This window comes from Macaca fascicularis, chromosome 15, assembly GCF_037993035.2.
Source record: "Macaca fascicularis isolate 582-1 chromosome 15, T2T-MFA8v1.1".
Classification (NCBI taxonomy): domain Eukaryota; kingdom Metazoa; phylum Chordata; class Mammalia; order Primates; family Cercopithecidae; genus Macaca; species Macaca fascicularis.
The window spans coordinates 122,319,271-122,339,385 of record NC_088389.1 but is presented as its reverse complement, the minus strand read 5'-3'; the positions used below and the strand labels follow the sequence as shown (position 1 = coordinate 122,339,385).

The 20,115-nt window shown below is 42.2% G+C and overlaps 1 protein-coding gene across 6 annotated transcripts in view; it reads left to right on the top strand.

Annotated features, from left to right (window-relative positions):
* SPTLC1 (serine palmitoyltransferase long chain base subunit 1) overlaps window positions 1-16,479 on the top strand; it is a 76,766-nt gene extending 60,287 nt beyond the window's left edge. For 3 of the 6 annotated variants that reach the window (XM_005582237.4, XM_074017850.1, XM_045372985.3), the window contains 4 exons: window positions 542-596; window positions 8,312-8,429; window positions 11,721-11,794; window positions 13,989-15,382. In XM_005582237.4, coding sequence (XP_005582294.1) covers window positions 542-596; window positions 8,312-8,429; window positions 11,721-11,794; window positions 13,989-14,082 — 341 coding nt within the window. In that variant the 3' untranslated portion in view covers window positions 14,083-15,382. Of the gene's footprint in view, window positions 1-541; window positions 597-8,311; window positions 8,430-11,720; window positions 11,795-13,988; window positions 15,383-15,946 lie in introns of those variants that run through there. The other 3 variants (XM_065530809.2, XM_065530808.2, XM_065530810.2) reach the window with 2 other exon arrangements.
* The last annotated feature ends 3,636 nt before the right edge of the window (window positions 16,480-20,115 follow it).

Here is a 20,115-nt window from a genome sequence, read left to right as displayed (position 1 = left end):
CCGGTAAAGTATTTCTGAATCTTCATCACTGATACAGAGAACCAAAAGGTGTATGTCTCTGTGCTCATTCATATGCTTGCTTCTCAGATGGCCTGGCACTCCTAACTTCTCTTCAGATATTTTAGTTTTGGGATTTTCCTTGAATAAAAAAGGAAAATATCAAGAAAAGATTGTAAAAATTACTACAGTTGATTTTTTACCAAATTGTTTAGGATAAAGAAATAAGCAGTAAATTTGTGCCCTTTGATTCTTAGCCAGATTACCTGTAGGATCTTGATGAGAGCAAGAGGCATTGATTGCTCTTGAAAGCATCATTCCAGGTTTGTTGAAAGTGGGATAGTGAGGTGAGAAGGGGCCAGTTAGCATGCACCAGAGACGAAGCCTGGGCCTTCAGGGGAGCATGGGTTCCTGGCTCTGTTCGTATGTAGAAGGATTTGCAGCATTTTAAATTGATGAACTTGATCTGGGTCTTCAAAAATATTTTTAGGTTAGTACTATTATACGTTCCAAGGAGGCTCTCAAATGTATTTTTTTCATCTAGGTATTTTTGCAGTGTTGAAGGAAAAGTGCAGACAAATTCATAAAGCTTTACAAGGGTGAGTTTTATATATTTTCAACTAACATAAAGTTTATCTGCACCACACTTAAACAACTAATGAAAAGTTTTAAATTTATAGGCTTGGGTCAGTTTGACCAAATTGCAACTAAGAAACCAAAAACTTAGTTCACTCACATTGGTTAATTTGTATAGAACCAGATCATCTGTTTTAAAGAATCATGACTTTGTTTTTCTGAAAATGAAACAAACTCATTAATAAAATATTACAACAGTACAGAAGATAGAAAGATGAAAATAACAACCCAACGTCTTACCACTGGAAATAACCAAGGTAAACATTGAAGCATCTCTCCATGTCCGCACACATACAGGGATGCCATTATATATTACATAATTAGATGACTGGGTTCATACCATCTGTGTTACTTTTTAGTAAATTACTAAGTTTTAACACAAGAAAAATAAGTGAAATTTTGTGAGTGTTTCTTTTTTCTTTCTTTTTTTAAACTACACAAGAGTCACTCTTTAAGATTCCTCTGTAGTTAAAAAAAGATCGAGGTTGGTGCTATCTCCACGCACATTCCTGGTCTTATAGAAAGTGATTTCACATTGCCCAAGGTATTTCTTTTTGCCTTTCCTAAGGTGAAACATGCTTTCTTGGTCATGAAAGTCATCTCTCTGTTCCAGATACGGAAACTGGAGACTTTAACTAAAAGAAAAGGACAATTGATAAATGAGTATATCACAGCTGTTCCAGATAAAGAAGGGGCAGAGACAATTAAAGTTCTGGGTGTGTCTGTGTGATAGTAACAGCAGTTCTTGCATGATTTATGGTAGGGAGATATATTTGTATTGGTTCCAGTTCCATTGGTTTGTGAAATATTAATATGCCAACACAGCCTAGCATATTGGAGTCACTGGAAATTGATCAGCGGCAGCCTCACATACCCTTCACTCTATGGTGTTAACCTGTCTTAGTTTCTAAGTCCAATCCTCCACTTTCCCCAGCTCTGTCACACTTAAATTCTTTCCAAAATTCCTAACCCTCTGTCTTCACTCCCCTCACTTTCAGCTAACAACCTGGCCTTATGCTGTCACTTGGGACTCTGTCATATTTCCTGACAAATCTACACACCTATGGGTATCTGAACCAGTCTTCCCTCCTGTAGACCAATAAATGTTGCTCCAACAACCACAGGCCCTTTTTTAAGGACTGAGTGCCTTTGCTTGTCCCTGCTACTTTGTCATCAGCCTGTTCCCTTTTTTGCATCATTTGATTAGCATTCACGTCCACTTTAAATTCCTCTTGCCTGTCACCCGACATTTCCCTCTGCAACTTCCCATGTCTTTACTCCTCTCAGTAGCTATCATCTCCACGTCTTCATTTGCACTGGCAGCTCTGAGACCTGGCTTCTGCTACTGCCCTTCGTCTGGACTGTTTTTGTGGAGGTCTCCACTGACTACTGAATCCAGTGGACCATCTTCAGAACTCATCTTGATGTCCCCATAGTTTTCAGCACAGGTGACCACTCTTTCCTTCTTTGGACTCTGCTACACTGCACGCCTGGATTTCCTCTTACATCTTTGAATGGTTCCATCTCGGTCTCTGAAGGCTTTCTTTCAACACCTTGTTCTTCGAGGCTTTGTGATTCTGTTCTTCTCATTACCTTCTTCCACACCTGGAGCTCCACATCATTTCATGACACCTGTATGTAGACAGCTCCCAGCTTCATATCTCCACCCTGGACCACTGCAGCTCCAGGTCTCACACCCAGTTGCCTGCTCAGTATCCACAGTTGGAAGGCTCCACGGCACCTCATAGCAAACACGCATTCAAAAGGGTCGCAGGAGCAAACCGTGCTGGTATCTAGATGGTTACAGAGAAGAGTGAAAAAACAGCAAAGAGGTCAAAGTTACAGGAGGGAAGGAGTAGGGAATCTAGTGGAAAATGAGGTCTGGGTCCTGGGCCATCCACACACAGGGACTTGTGAGCCCTGATGAGAGCTTTGACACACAGAGAAAGTCCTGGCATGGTTTTGAGCAAAAAAGTGACACACCCTGTCGGATACCCTAGCAAAATTACTTTTGCATGGTGTGAAAAAATACATTGAACAGCAATAAGAACAGAAGCAGGGAGACCAGTTAGGAGATTGACGCAGGCGAAAGGTGATGGTGACTCTGACCATGGTGGGATCCATGACGTGAGAAGTCTGGGTATCTTCTGAAGGGAGAGCACACTGGATCTAGCAGTTCATATGCAGGGTGAGTGAGAAAGAGAAGACTCAGGTGGAGCTTAGGGGGTTTGGTCAAAGTAAGTAGGTAGAGTCGCTAGTGAGAGAGAGGGATAGAACTGGGAGAAACACTTACTGGGGAAGGTCAGCAGTGGTTGTGTTAAGCCCGAAGTGCCTGTCAGACATGGAGTGCAGAGCAGCAGCTGGATGTGCAAGTCTGAAGTGTGAGGAAGAGTACTGAGCTAGAGACAAATTTTTGAGTCTTGGGGTATAGATATTATTTGAAGCATTTCAATGTGAAGAGGTCAGAAACTTAGCCACGACTAGTCCGAGAAAGAGTGACCAGTGAGGAAGACGCAGGCTAGAAGAGCCTAGAGTCCTGGAAGCCAGGGAAGAAATTGCTTATGTAGGAGGTCAGCCTGTGACATGCCACTGCTTACGGGCCAGACCAGATAACAGAACACTGATCCTTTGACTTCATCATGTAAAGGTATTATGACATGGTGAGCAGTTTCACGGGAGTGTGGGGTAAAACGCCTGCTTGAAGGAGGTTCCGGACAGTTGGACACAGCTTAGATGACTGTTTTGAGGAGTTTTTCTCTAAAGAGGTACTGAGAAACAAGATAGTGGCTAGGGAAAGAAATTGGTCAAGAGAAGAATATTTCAGTTTAAGATTACTGAGGTCAATTTCTGAATAACGTCTAGCTAAGTATAAAACATCCTTTCTCCTACTGGTTGGCACTACTGTCTCTATCATATACCAGGTTCCCATTTGTACTTAGATCTGTTTTTGAACTGTCTCTTCCATTCCATTGGTATATTTGCTCATTACTCAGACTGTTTTTGTTTTATCTGTTTTTGTCGCTGTTTTGGAATACAGGTTTATCACTAGTGTCTGTTTTTATTACTGTTTTGGAATACAGGTTCCTCCAAAGTTATTGCTAGAATCTTGATTGGAATTGCATTAAATTTTCTGATGAATGTGGAGGGAATTGTCATCATGAACAAGAGCTCTTTAGTTAATTAATCTCCCTTTGTGTGTTTTAATGGAATTCCTATAAAGCCCTTGTACCTTCATGGAACCTTTAAAGAGGATTTTCAGACATCCTATAGATTTTGTTGCTGTTGTGAATGGAGTTGTCTTTTCTCTTATATTTTCTACTTTATTGTTAATTCATAAGAATATTACTGTTTTCTCTAAACTGACCTTATATCCAGGAGTCTTTCTAAACTCTTATTATTTCCAGTAGTTGTTTCATTCTGTTATGATGATGTACATAGAAGTCCTGTTATCTGCAATAATAGTGTTCTCTCTTTGCTTCCTAATGCTTTTACATCTTAGTTCATTTTGTTATTTTATTGCTTTGGTCTGGGTCTCTAAATCTGTATTGAACAGTGGCAATAATAGCAAACATTCTTTTCTTATTCCCAGTATAGAAGCAATTCTTCATTAAATATAAAACATCATGCTATGGGTTTTTGGTGAGTAGCCTTTATCAAATTACTCCTAGTTTTATTTTGTTTTGTGTTTTTTTTAAGAGACGGGATTGCTCTGTGTTGCCCAGGCTAGAGTGCAGTGGCTATTCACAGATATAGTCAACACACTACAGCCTCAAACTCCTGGACTCAAGCAATCCTCCTACCTTCACTTCCTAACTAGTTGGGACTACAGGCATGTACCACTGCACCTGGCTAAATTATTCCTAAATTTGAAGACCTTTTGTTAAAATCGTAAATAAATGTTGAACTTTATCCTTTTTTTTTTTTTTTTAACACATCTATTAAGGTAAATCATAAATTTGTCTTATGGCTGAATTACATTGAAATATTTTCTGATGTTAAACCATCCTTGCATTCTTGAGAAAACCCTTCATTATAATATGTTTTTCTCCACTGTTAGATTTATTTAGCTAATATTTTAATTTGACTTTTTATATCTATGTTTATAATTTAAATGGATCTGTAACTTTATACCAATTTTATGTAACATGGGAGTCAGTATTAGGATAGCTTCAGTAGATGATTTGGCTATTTTCCACTCTTTCTACTTCATGGCTCCACTGAGTAAAACACGGCTTAATCGTTTCTTCAAAAGTTGAGAGTAGGTCTCCCACTTTAAGGCCGTATAGGCTTGGAGCCTTTGGTTTGGGGATAGTTGTTGATTATTTCTCATATATCCATATTATTTTAACTTTTTATTTGTGTAAGTTTGGTTTTGTGTGTTTTCATCATAGTGTTTTCTTCCGTATTTTAATGCATTGTCTCATTGCATTGTGTTCTTACTCTTCTTCAGCTTCTTGCATTTAGCTTTTGGTTTTATTTCTTATTTTCTTTTTTTTTTTTTGAGACGGAGTCTCGCTCTGTCGCCCAGGCTGGAGTGCAGTGGCCGGATCTCAGCTCACTGCAAGCTCCGCCTCCCGGGTTCACGCCATTCTCCGGCCTCAGCCTCCTGAGTAGCTGGGACTACAGGCGCCCGCCACCTCACCCGGCTAGTTTTTTGTATTTCTTAATAGAGACGGGGTTTCACCGTGTTAGCCAGGATGGTTTCGATCTCCTGACCTCATGATCCGCCCGTCTCGGCCTCCCAAAGTGCTGGGATTACAGGCTTGAGCCACCGCGCCTGGCCAGTTTTATTTCTTATTTTCTAATAAATATATTAAAGATAAATATTTTCAGAGGCAGTATCTTCAATGCTTAGTTCTGAGTAATTTTTTTGTTCAATTTTTCTCTAATTTTTCACTTCTCTCATCCCTGAGGTTGAGTTTGGAAAACGAAGTTAACATCCTATGCTGGTTTGCCTCTGTTTTCATTGTAATTGTGGTTATTGGTGTCTGGTTCTCCCTATAGACTGTAAGCACACAGTGTAGACCGTGGCTACCTTGGTGATTGCTCTGTCCCTGGGAGCTAGTCCAGTGCTTGTTTATCCATTGGGATAAGATGATATGTCCAGCAAAGTCTTTTGTTAAAGAGTAATGTAATAGACTCTGAAACATGGCTTCTCTGAACTCAAGCTACAACTGTGTCCATTTGGTTTTAATTAAACTCATCTGACATTCAGCATCTAGGCAACCAGAGATAGGGCATTTTGTTTAATTCCTTCTCTCACCAGCATGTGAGATGAGACCATTTGATCAAAAAGCACAAGTTAGATTTGGACCTCAGGTGCCTTGTATTTCTTTTTTTTTTTTTTTTTTTTTTTTCTTTTGAGATGGAGTCTTGCTCTGTTGCTCAGGCTGGAGCACGGTGGCATGATCTCAGCTCACTGCAACCTCCACCTCCCGGGTTCAAGCGATTCTCCTGTCTCAGCCTCCTGAGTAGCTGGGGTTACAGGTACTTGCCACCATGCCCGGCTAATTTTTGTATTTTTAGTAGAGACGGGGTTTCACCATGTTGGTCAGGCTGATCTCGAACTCCTGACCTCGTGTTCCCCCCCGCCTTGGCCTCCCAAAGTGCTGGGATTATAGGTACAAGCCATCATGCCTGGCCGCTTGGTATTTCCTGAGGAAAATTGAGGCCATTTGATTCATATGAAATGCTATTTGGAAAGCAATGTTTTTTTTTTTTTTTTCTTGAGACAGAGTCTTGCTCTTGTTGCCCAGGCTGGAGTGCAGTGGCACGATCTTGGCTTACTGTAACCTCTGCCTCCAGGGTTCAAGCAATTCCCCTGCCTCAGCCTCCTGAGTAGCTGGGATTACAGGCGCCCACCACCACACCTGGCTAATTTTTGTATTTTTAGTAGAGACAGGGTTTTACCATGTTGGCCAGGCTGGTCTCGAACTCCTGACCTCTGGTGATCCACCTGCCTCAGCCTCCCAAAGGGCTGAGATTACAGTCATGAGCCACCACACCTGGCTGAAAGCAATTTTTTAATACTCTGAGAATATATGACCTTCAAAAAAAAAAAAAAAAAGATACTTCATGTATGTGTTTAACATGGTCAGAATTTACACAGGAAATGGGTTTTGAAAGTGTATTGCTTAGTTTCTACATTAGTAAAGAACTAACCTAGGAGGTTCCCTCCATTCCACATCCTCAAGATTCCATGATTCAGACCTGTAGGCTGCTTTATTGAGAGATCTAGCATGATGTATTATATTTAAGGGAAGGAGATGCTAATTAATAATGTTCCAAGGGTGATTGGAAGGCCAGGTCAGATGAGTTTCCAGAATTCACATTATTGTAACATGCAGTAGTCATTCTGTAAAGGCTTGTCGAGTCCTAAACTGGGAAGATTCAGTTGTACTACCTAGTGCTTTTTGTTGTTATTTCATTCTGAGGGAAAAACAAATCATTTTAGGTGAAACAAACTAAATGAAAGGATCTAAAATGTTTAGCCCAGTTTCAAATAGACATGTATCACATTTGTGTCCTAGGAGGTAGGTCAAAACTCAAATAATATTTGTTATCATAGGATAAAATAGACTTTAAGTGAACCTGACTGGATATTAATAATGTGGCATAGCATCTCCTGACAGCTATAGTACAAATACAGGATTTAATTTAATTTAATTTAAAAATACAGGATTTGGCCCCTAAAGATCTGTCTTTGAGAAGCTACAGATTTTTGTGCTGTTAATCCTAAGTGAAAACAAAATAATTTTAATCCAAGTAAAATCTAAAACATAACATGCAAATAAGGACATTTTTCTATCTAAACATATTGCTATTAGTCAAAATATAATGTATGTTTGGTTTTTGTTGGGGTTTTTTTTTTTTTTTTTTTTTTGAGACAGGGTTTTACTCTGTCACCCAAGCTGGAGTATAATGGCACAATCTCAGCTCACTGCAACCTTGACCTCTTGAGTTCAAGCGATCCTCCCACCTGAGCTTCCCAAGTAGCTGGGACTACAGGTGCAAGCCACTACACCTGGCCCATTTTTGTATTTTTGTTTTTGTTTTGTTTGTAAAGATGGGGCATAATGTTGTTAATGTTAGAAATCATCCCTGTAATTAATGAGAAACAAAATAAAAACTAAAGACATAGATAATAAGTATAACATAAACTGTAGTGAGTAGCTTGTGAAGGATCCAGACAGGATGAAAAATAGCAAATGATGGAGCAGAGCCTTCCCTAAAGTGGGTGATGAAGAAGGCCCCAGCAGCAGGCAGTGCTGGAGCTGGGCCCCAGCATGTGCAGCCAGCACAGGGAAGAACAAACATCAGGGGCGAGGGAGCACATGGCAAGGGAATCACAGACCAAGCTGGGGCCCAGAGGGCCTATAAGGAGGGGCGCCCAGGCCGGAGTACGGTGCACAGACTCCCTGGTGGGAGGCTGGGGCCATGAGACCTGGTCCTGCGCTCAGGAAGCCACATCACAGGCAAACTTTTTTAGAGGAGGAAGCACCGCCCAGGGTGCCTTGCTTCGCTTTCTTTGTTGGAATTGGAATAATGCTTCCCGTCAGTCGCAAGCTTCTGTACATTCACTGTGCCTTGACATTGTGGACTTCTAACATTATTTCTCCGTGAGTGATCTTGGAGCCTGGAAGGAACTTATGGCTGTGTGTGTGTTTCCCTTCTTCAGGATTTCTGGATTAAAAGTGGTGGGGGAGTCCCTTTCTCCAGCCTTTCACCTGCAACTGGAAGAGAGCACTGGGTCTCGCGAGCAAGATGTCAGACTGCTTCAGGAAATTGTAGATCAAGTAAGTATCCATTTACTTGAGGAAATCCCCCCACACCACTTCTGCCCTTGCCCCAAGCAATTTTTTAATGTTATTTTTTAAGAAAAGTCTGTTTGCCCTGAGAGAAGAGAGTAGAAAGGAAGATGCTGGTGACCTACTCTGGACATGGAATCTTAATCCTCCAGGTCCTTCCTAGCTTCTGGCCATGGTAACGGGCAGCAGGCCCTCCCATTGGGTCAATATGTGGCTCCCTCCAAAGTTATTCTGTTTTGTACCACTTTGCATTTAAATATACTTGGCCTCTCCTCTGAAAAATTAGCCTTGCAGAAAACTCACTTGCTGACCGTTTTACAAAGCCAGGCTTTCCTATGTGTAGTTGGGGGAGGCATTGTGTGTGGGCATCGCACACATTCCTGGACAGCTGACTGTCCCCACAGCACAGCTCAGGGACAGTCCACTCACAGTCACCCTGAAGTCAGGATGCTCTTGTATCTTCCAAAAGTTATTTCACTACTAATTGTCTAAGAAACACATCACCAGGGAAACCACTTGCCCATTTTCATCTGGCAGCACTGCCCCTCCAGAGTGCTTCCTGCCCTGGGCACGCAGGTTTACAGTGGTGCAGGGACAACAGAAGTTTCTTTAAACGGGGGAGGAAGAACAGCGGAGTAACCTAAGCAGGAAGGACTCAGGAGGGGCAGTGGAATGCCACCCACCCTGCTCCCCTCCTCCAAGTCCTGGGATGCTGGACATCTGCTTTCAGAAGGATCTGGACTTTTATGTGGGCTGCTGCTGCTGCTGCTTTTAGAAAAGTCTGACATATACCTAGTATGTATTTGAGAATGCAAATGGGCATGATTCTGCTTCCTTGTCCAGAGGCTGTAGCTATGAGCGATGCTACCAGGTTTCTGGGGTCATAATGGCAGCTACCACCTATCATGTGCCTTTCCGAGGCCAGGCCCTGTCCTAAGGCTCATCTGCCTATACAGCCTCTCAGGCAGGCTCTTCTAGGCCACATGGCTGTGCAGTATACAGACCGGGTGTGCGGGCAGCCTCTGCTGCCTACCTGGCTTCAGCTGTCCTATGTCCCAAATGTTTGAGCCACATAATCTGGAATAACAGATTTGTGGAGAACTTCATAAAATTTGTGGCCTTCTAGAGTCAGTTACATTAACAAAAACATAAAACAAGCCCCAGGATCTGAGCTTCTAAAGAAACGTGTCAGATTATGAATGATCAGGCTGGAGCTGCTTATCTTGTGAGGTGAGGAAATGCAGCTGATGTCCCCTCAGGAATACCTCTGGACATGAAGACTCTCTCGACAGGGAAAACATCCCACTGCCTGCTTTACTACCTCATCGTTTGTGTTGTGACGTTCCTTAAATACATACAAACACAAAACTAAGCATGACGTGTTTGTGATTAGAGTTCTCATACAAATGGAAAACCAAAACAAATGTATAAATTAAATACATACTAAATGGACAAGCCAGTAAAATTCCCATTCATTTCGTTACCTTCATGAGGCAGGTGAATTTGTTGTTTTCAGTAGACTTGCCCCAGCGGGACAGCTGAGAGCTGTGTTCGCAGAGCAGGCTCATGAGCTGCACACGCCAGTGTTGGGTCTGAGTGATGGCTCCGCCATTCTCACTGAGTCTCTTCTCGAACTGCATCGGGACAGTTGTCCACACATGCTTCATGATGAGGGACAGTCGCCTCCTTCAGATGCCAGTGTATTCATTGCATAGTAAATCCACCTGTGTTCTCTTTTCATTAGATAGCAACAGCTAAAGTCTTATTACTGCTTTGTACCAAAGAGAGACGCAGAGGAGAACGTGTGAATGAAGCAACTCGGTGTTAAAATACTGTGCTTACAAGGATTAGCCACGTAACGAAAGAGGAAGTGAAAAGTCTGTGGACAGCTCACAGATCTCAACCTCCTGTCTGTGGGCCTGGTTTGATACTGGTTCTCTTAAGGAAATCCTCTTGCGAGTTGAGTGAGAAGAGAACAGTCTGGGGTAGGGAACAGAATACTATCTAGAAACTTCATTTATATATCTATATATATCCCACTTCTGCGCATCATCATACCTTCCATTTGTAAAATCTTCCGGATCTTTCGTCCCACTCGCCTCATCTTCTTTTCAGTATTTGAAGGAGAGGAAAGAACCATGCTGCCGTAACTCTTACTTAAGTTTCGCAGATCCGAGAGGCTTTGCCAAGTTTATTTTGAGTTGCTCAATAGGACACTGTTTTTACAAACTGAGCTATTGTTTATAGTGTCTCTTAACCAGCCAGGGCTAGAAACAGAGCCAGTCCAGATGTTTGCAGGAGTTCACTTTTCCAGGCACACTTGCAGAGCCTAGAGTCAGCGGGAGGCTGTTATTGCCTGGTATGGGTTTTCCATCTCTTCCTCGCAGCCTGTGACGTGACCCCTCTTCAGGCAGATGCCTTTACTGCCAGACACGTGGAATGGTGGTTCTTTCCTTTACACTGGCCTTTGCTCTGTTGCTACTTTTTTTTAATATAACGCACATACCACATACCATAAAATTCACCCTATTGAAGTATATCGTTACGTGGCTTTTAGTATCATACATGCAGTAGGTTGTGCAACCATTACTATCTCATTCCAAAACATTTTCATCACTCCAGAAAGAAAACACTGTAGCCTATTACCTTGCTCTGGTGTTTATGCTTTCTTTATTTTAGTAGAGATTGTTTTCATTTTTTCTTAATGTTGACAGATGGTTAATATGTAGGAAAGCTGTGTAAAACTTTGTTAACGCGAGAGTCTGCAGTGCCCAGCGGCCCCATGCCCAGATGCCACATGTGGACATCGTTTTTGCTAATATCTGAAGTGCAATGGTTTTTCTCTGACACAGTCCTACTGGTGGTGGTGGTCTTAAGTCCAGCCTGCAGGACTTTGCTCGCACCATTTCCTCATGTTCTAACTCTGCTTTGTCTAAATGGTAGCCACTAGCTATCTATGGCTGTTTAAATTTAAACTAAGTGGAAATAAAAGGCACAACTGTGACCTCTCAGTAGCACCAGCCACATCTCCCTGTGCCCAGCAGGCACACAGTGCTCATGGCGACTGCTGGGCACTACAGAACAGAGGGATTTGTCATCGCAGAAAGTTCTGTGGACATTGCTGCCAAAGTGGTGGTGTAGTATCTTGGTGATATCTTCGAGCAATTATGATTGGAAAAGTGAGTTAAAGCTACCATTGCAGGATTTCAGCATTCGCCCAGTTTAATTACCACCGTGTCTGAAGTCCAGGTTGCTGACATGTTCTTTTTGCTCCTGCAGTGCATGAACAGAAGTATCGCATTAACTCAGGCGCGCTACTTGGAGAAGGAAGAGAAGTGTCTCCCTCCTCCCAGGTCGGTGACATTCAAATATGACTTTAGTTTTTTCCCCTGCTCTGAGCTCTATGAAATACATTATCTTTTGAAAAATTTTGAAAGACTATCATAGGCTAAGGAAGAATATGTGTCATTAAAATATAGTACATTACCTGTTTTCTGCTCTTAAACTAGAAGTGTTTTAAATTTTAACTGAAAAGCTCCCGAGGACTCAGTGAGTACCCTCTCAGTTAACTCAGAGAAATGTCTGGGAGCCCAGGAATGAACTCGGGCAAACTGAGTTTCCATCAGCTCATATCTGCCACATCTGAAAGGTGGCACGTGCCGGACCAGGAGTTCTGCCACAAGGACTGTCCTGCAGAGACGATCGGCAGTGTTGGGTGGGGGCGGGCACACCTCTCTGCTGCTCCTTCAGTCAGCGACACTCACTAACACTTGGGGAAAACCAGGCAACGGTGGGGAAAAGCTGCAGCATCAAGAAAAAACACCAAAAGTAAAAGACGAATGTTTAACACTGGGCCAGGCAGTCACAGCAGGGGGCATGGACATGGTCAGTTCTGCCCTGGGGCATTCATTGCCCAGGCTTTTGAGAGCAGGTGATGTCTACACCAAGCCTGGAGAAGTGTGTGTGTCGGGCGTCCGGTGGGTGGGCATCGTGGCTTTCCATCAGATGCGGTGGTGTGTGCTTTGCTCAGGGTTGTCAGTGGCTTGGAGACCTCCAGGTTCATCTGGGAGTGCAGACTGGAAGCTGCAGAAGAGCTGGAGAGAAGGGTCCTGAGGCCAGGTGCCAAGTCAGGGAGGCTGCAGGAGAGCCCACCGGGGAGTTTGAATGCTCTGCTGGCCTGGAGCGCCAGATCAGGATTTGGAAGATCACTGTGGTAGCAGCTCAAAGCACCTTAAAGACCCTGCCCTTCTCAGCCAAGCGCAGTGTCCCACACCTGTAATCCCAACACTTGGGAGGCCGAGGTGGGCAGATCACTTGAGCCCAGGAGTACAAGACCAGCCTGGGCACCATGGTGAAACCCCATCTCTGTAAAAATTAGCCGGGCATGGTGGTGCACGCCTGTGGTCCCAGCTACTTGGGAGGCTGAGGTGGGAAAATCACCTGGTTCCGGGAGGTGAAGGCTGCAGTGAGCTGAGATCACTCCATTGCACTCCAGCCTGGGCTGCTCCCTTCATCTTTTATTGCACTTACCCAAAGGTATAATCCTACATCCTACGTTTACTTGTTAGTAAGACTGTAGGTGCATGAGGACGGGAGCCATGCTGGTTTTGTGCCCTCGGGACTCCATGCACAGCATAGTACAGCTCAATAAATATGTGTCACATGCATGAAGCAGATGTTTGCAGAGGGAACTGAGGGACAGAGGTAGCATTGTCCTTTCAAGCTATTATTTCTTTGATTTCCTGAAAACTTGAACATTTCTGCCATACCTTAGAGTATTACAAAGCTTTCACATTGCTATTGACATAAATATGTATAATCAAACTCTGGTTGATTTGAGAAGGATGGAATTCCTGCTTTGTGCCTGGCACTGCCTGAAGCAGTACATGATGGACAGGATGCTGTTTCCCAGCCTCTGAGGCAGAGCCCACGGCAACTCACTCTTAACTGGGTGTGCACTGGTGGCGTACGCCCAGGCCCGCAGGTTGCAGAGTCCCTGCCACAGCAACCTACCTGCCACAGTAGTGAGAAAGCGGCTGTGGGCAGCAGGTACATGAATAGACAGGCCAACTGCCAAGAGAGGTTTGTTTACAAAAATAGGAGACAGTGGATTTGACTCTCAGGCAAACTCAGGCTGACTGTGAGTGCAGGTCCTCACCTCATATAGATAATTCTTTTTTGTTTTTTTGTTGTGTTTTTTGTTTTTGTTTTTGTTTTCGTTTGAGAGGGAGTCTTGCTCTGTCACCCAGGCTGGAGTGCAGTGGCGCGATCTTGGCTCACTGCAAGCTCTGCCTCCCAGGTTCACGCCATTCTCCTGCCTCAGCCTCCCAAGTACCTGGGACTACAGGTGCCCGCCACCTCGCCCAGCTAATTTTTTTGTATTTTTAGTAGAGATGGGGTTGGGGTTTCACCGTGTTAGCCAGGATGATTTCGATCTCCTGACCTCATGATCTGCCTGCCTCGGCCTCCCAAAGTGCTGGGATTACAGGCGTCAGCCACCGCACCTGGCCCACAAAGATAATTCTTTGTGTCCTTTACTGTTCTCAGCATTCGGGTTGTGGTCACGGTGGAACAAACAGCAGAAGAACTGGAGAGAGCTGCGTCCACCATCAAGGAGGTGGCCCAGGCCGTCCTGCTCTAGGGACAGTCCCAGGACCGTGGCCTCCTGCCACACAATAGGCAGACAGGACTCAAGACTCCCGCTGGCCAAGGAGGGGCCTGAAGGAGAGCAAGAACATGTGGATCTTTGATAGGATTGTTACCAAATGATGTCAATATGGACCAATTGACCATGAGAAGGATGCTTATTTTTTTAAAAAGAAAACACATCTAAAAGCCCAGGAACTGATTTTTTTAAGAGGAAAACTAATGACAGTGTATAACTGATATTTAAATTGTGCATTTAGTACTATTTAAATGTTTTCTTATACTAGTATTTTATATTCTTTTGTTGTCGTTTAAAACTGGAGCTTCAGTGTCTCTTCCCTCCCTTCTAACAGTAATGATACAGTAAGCACTCCTTAACTCCTTACTATTTCATGTAGAAATGACTGCAGCATTAAAGCCAAGAGGAACACTTCAACGTATGTGGTACAAATTTGTGTTGAAGATCTAATTAAACCACAGATTTTCCACTCTTCGTCGTGTGAAGCTAAATGGTGGCTAAAAGGAACATTTTTTGTGTGATTATTATAAACTTTACGTTGTATTTGAATCCTAGAACTTTTGTACACACTAAATATTGATGTCACACCATTTCTAAACTGAGCATCCCTAGCCAGAGAATGTTCATTATACTTCCTAAGTGAGCAATAATTTAAATCAGATGCTATTTTATTTTAATATAATTGACCTTTCTTTACATTTCTTATGTGTTCACCTCTAATCTGTTTTAGGAAGAGGATTGGTTATTATGTTGATCCCAGAATATAAATCATATCCTTTATATTTGAGAATATCTCAAATGTATTCCTTTTCTGTATGGTGGGTTTCCCTAGGGACATGTAGCTTTTTCTAAGCTAAGGAAATTCTTTTCAGCTTACAGATTCCCGATATGTACAAAAGATGTGAAAGCACTAAAAATACCATTTTTAAGCAGTACTTCACCTGTTTTTTGTTTAGCAAACCAGGTTACGTGGTATAAAGGTTTGTTATATGTGCCACAAGATAGCATATAAATATTACACCATCATTCCTTCTCTTGTTAAAGGTAGAAGAATAAAATTACCATTTTTATAATCTATGCTCATATTACTCAAATGGTCTTCAACATCTTTTTAAATAACACGTATTTTTTGAATGTTCAGTTTCTATTTTGCTTGAGGTATTTTGTACATATGTGCCTTGTGATTGCTGCTGCTTTAAAGGATAAAGTACTCTTTGGGGGATGAGTCTGGTTTGTTTTGTTTTATTTTTTAATGAAATAAACCTACATTCCTGATTATTAGTCTATTTGCATATGTAATATATCCAACAGAATAGTGTCTTAATTTTAACTTTTTTGCACTGGGGTAGTGATATCTGTGTGTTGTTTTGTCTTATTTTAGAAAACAACTAAATTTCTTAGTTCCTTTTTTCACATCCAACCAAAGAATGTATGGTATCTGAGGTGTCCTAGGTTCCTGCTGACCTCATAGGACTACAAAAATATCATGGCCATTATTTTCTTAAATAATAACTTTTCAGCTTCTTTTATAATACTTTCTAAGTCAAAATAGCAACATCAAAATCATGTTTGTAATAAACTTTTTGAAAATATGACCATAAGTTTCTGGGAAAGATGGCGGATCAGGCACATTACTTCAATCCTTAAAACCAACATTGTAAACAAAAAGAACCAAAAGTAAAATTTTTATGTTAAAATTATAGAGTGACCATAATCCAGTAATATATACCACAAAGAAATGTCTACTAGAAACAGTAAAATTTGGATCAAACTGAAGCAAAATGCTGAGAAAGTACAGTCATCTCAAATCTGGACCAAGTTACAAATTTCTCTTGCACAGAGTGGGAAGTTTCCAGAGCGCTCTACCGACGAGTCTGTGTTTTAAAAGGCGGTGGCTTGGGGCGAGCAGGGTAGAGACCATTTGGAGCCCATTTCCACTCAGCAGGACATCCACAGGGAAGAAGAGAACCACACCACCTTTTTATTGTCTATGACTAAATTCTAACTCTGGAAAAATGGGGCTTTGGGTCAAATTGGGACAGAAAATACACCAGTATTTCATCAATTTCAGTACTTCACTAATTGTACCATGTGTACTTTTTTTAATGTACTAGAAGAAAATAATTCTACCTGTATTATGCTGTAAGATGTCTTCCAATATTAGAGATATTGCAATGTGGGTGGAGAAGATGTATCTTTAAGTCTATGAAATAATAATCATCTGATGTGTGGGCCTCATGCCGTCTTTCCTTGTGGACATAAAACCTTAGTCCCAGAAGATGGAGATGTCCAACATCTAAATCTGAAATATCTCCATGCATCTTTCCAGAACACTGTCCTTGTGATGACTTAAATAAAAACATTCATAACGTATACCTCAGAGTACGGGTTAAGCTATGGAGGATGCTTAAATTTAATTTCCTTACTTATTTCCTGGTGAAGAGGAGTAGGAAGCTTAAGGATGATGGAACACAGGTAAAATAAGTCATCTCGACAGCAACATTTTCTAGAGATTTGAAGGAAGAAGGAAATACGATTCAAGGATTTTATATCTACAAAGCAGTCTTTCAGATAACAAGGTTATAGAAAAACAATTTAAAATTAGAATTTAATACTTCTTGTTGAGCCCTTCCTGAGGAAACCACTAGGGGAAAGCATCTGATTAAGAAATACAAGGCCGGGCATGGTGGGTCACACCTGTAATCTCAGCATTTTGGAAGGCCAAGGCAGGAGGACTGCCTGAGATCAGGAGTTTGAAACCAGCTTGGGGAACATAGCGAAACCTGATGTCTACAAAAAATAAAACCCAGACATGGTGGTGTGCACCCGTAGTCCTAGATACTTGAGAGGCTGAGGCAAGAGGATGATGTGAGCCTGGGAGGTCAAGGCAGTCATGAGCTGTGATTCCAGCACTGCACTCCAGCCTGGGCAACAGAGTGAGACCCTGTCTCAAAGAAAAAAAGCAGAATAATCTGTCATGAGATTGGAGTTTTTAAAAAGTAAAATACTTTAATGTATGTAAATTATACCTTGCGAATTAGAAACAAAACCAAATACTGCATGTTCTCACTTATAATTAGGAGCTAACCACCGCATACTCATGGACATGAAGATGGGAACAATAGATGCTGACTGTTGGGAGGGAAGGAGGCAAGGCAAGGGTTGAAAAACTATTGGGTACTATGCTCAACACCTTGGTGATGAGACCATTTGTACTCCAAACCTCAGCATCATGCAATATACCCAGGTAAGAAACCTGCACATGTACCCCTAAATCTAAAAGTTGAAAAAAAAATAATTTGCTCATAGTGTATTATGTAAATAGGTGGGGTACAGTACAAAAATATTTAGACAAAGGGAATACTAGAAGTACAAAAACGGGGGATTAGGTACATTATAGGAAGTTTTATTATAAAGATAACTAGTAGAATAAAAACGAAACTTCCTAAATTCAAAAAAAAGCAAAATTAGAGCCTATACAGGGGAAAAATAATAAATATAATGCAATACACACAGAAAATACACCCAAGTATCAAAATTGCACTGTACTCCCTGAATCTATAAAAAATTTTTTAAAAATACAACAAAATAGCATGAGTTGAGACTAATTTAAACATATCATACAGTGAATGGGCATCCACTTTCTGTTTGTGTTTTTTTTTTTTGGAGACAGGGTCTCACCCTGTTGCCTAGGCTGGAGTGCAGTGGCGCGATCACAGCTTATTGCAGCCTCAACTTCCTGGGCTAAAGCGATCCTCCTGCCTCAGCCTCCTGAGTAGCTGGGACTATAGGTGTGTGCCGCAATGCCTGGCTAATTTTTAAAATATTTTTGTAGGGACAGAGTTTAACTCTGTTGCCCAGGCTGATGTCAAACTCCTGGGCTCAAACAGGGTGCCCACCTCAGTCTCCCAAAATGCTAGGATTACATGCATGAGCCACCGCATGTGGCCCATGCACTTTATTTCTACTCTGAGAAAAAATTTTCAAATTGGTTCACAAAGCAAAACACAGACTCTGTTACATACAAGAGACAAGAAAAGCTAAACATGGCCGAGCACAGTGGCTCACGCCTGTAATCCCAGCACTTTGGGAAGGCCGAGGCAGACAGATCACCTGAGGTCGGGAGTTGGAGACCAGCCTGACCAACGTGGAGAAACCCTGTCTCTACCAAAAATATAAAAATTAGCCGGGGGTGGTAAGAAAGAACTCTTCACCCAGAGATTCCAAAGTACAGTCTTTTCAAGTGTACATGAAACATTCTCCAGTATAGACCACATGCTGGGCCATAAAACAAGTCTCAGTAAATCTAAAAAGATTGAAGTCATAAAAAGTATATTCTCTGGCTGCAACATGATTAAATCAGACATCCACAGTAGAAAGGAAACTGGAAGGCCGGGCACGGTGGCTCATGCCTGTAATCCCAGCACTTTGGGAGGCCGAGGCAGGCGGATCACGAGGTCAGGAGATCGAGACCATCCTAGCTAACACAGTGAAACCCCGTCTCTACTAAAAATGCAAAAAATTAGCCGGGCGCGGTGGTGGGCGCCTGTAGTCCCAGCTACTCAGGAGGCTGAGTCAGGAGAATGGCGTGAACCCGGGAGGCAGAGCTTGCAGTGAGCCAAGACTGCGCCACAGCACTCCAGCCTGGGCAACTGAGCGAGACTCAAAAAAAAAAAAAAGAAAGGAAACTGGAAAACACCCAAATTAACCAGTATGCTCCTAAACAACCCACAGATCAAATAAATACACAAAGGAGGTTTCAAAATGTTATGAACTGAAGCAAATACAATATATCAAAAAAATTTAGTTACCAGTTTTATTATAAAAGACAAATTATTTACATGTTGAAAGATTGCAGAACTTCAGTGGGCAGCTTCATGTTGATGCCATTTCAATAGTGATTTGTTTCAGTCTACATACTTTCAAGAATGTCCTCTGTCTCTTAATAAGATACAATCCTTGTCATCTAGAACTATTTTGGTGTCTCTCTATCCTGGAGGAAATTTATTTCTGACTTTAACGCTAACTGGTTGAATCTCTCCACCTTTTCCCTTATAGCCTCATCCAGCAGCTACTACTGTTGCTTGCAATACTTTTCCTTTAGATTTTTCATAAGCCTGACGTCTCCTTTGGTTACAGTTTCTGCTGTACTCCTTTCAACCAATACTTGCCTTTCAACCAATACCTTCTTCTGAAGAGTGGAAGAAACTTTCTAAATGCTGGTTCTGCCGTGACTCCTACAGCAGCCATAGCTCATGTTCTGCTCTCGTGCTGCCACCACAGGCCAACAAATCAAAAGTTTATGTGAGGCAGCTAAAGCAGTGGGTAAGAGGAAATTTATACAGGTTTTTAAATACCCGTATCAGAAAAGAAAAATCTCAGTAATAACCTGAGCTTCCGCCTTAAAGTAAAACCCCAAAGCAAGTAGAAGGAAGGAAATAAAGATTAGAGAGGCTTTTTTTTTTTTTTTTTTGAGATGGAATCTCGCTCCAGCGTCTCCCCGGCTGGAGTGGAGTGCAGTGGCACGATCTCGGCTCACTGCAAGCTCCACCCCCTGGGTTCACGCCATTCTCCCCTCTCAGCTGGGACTACAGGCACGCACCACCACACCCGACCAATTTTTCTGTATTTTTAGTAAAGATGGGGTTTCACCGTGTTAGCCAGAATGGTCTCGGTCTCCTGACCTTATGATCCGCACCCGCCTCAGCCTCCCAAAGTGCCGTGAGCCACCATGCCTGGCCTGGAGAGGATTTTTTTTTTTGGAAAAAAATCAATAAACATTTATTTGATGCAGTCATTTTAATACATACAGTGGCCTGTCCCCATGCCACTTGGGACCAGGGCATGGGCGGGGTCGAGGACTGGGGACAGATGGTCACAAGGCGGGCGGGGCCCGAGCTCACTGTTGAAACATCTTGCAAATAAACCACTTTGTAGGTAGACTATATATGTATATATATGTGGTTAAAAGTGATAGCTGGAACCTCTTTAAGAATGCACTTCTGTACT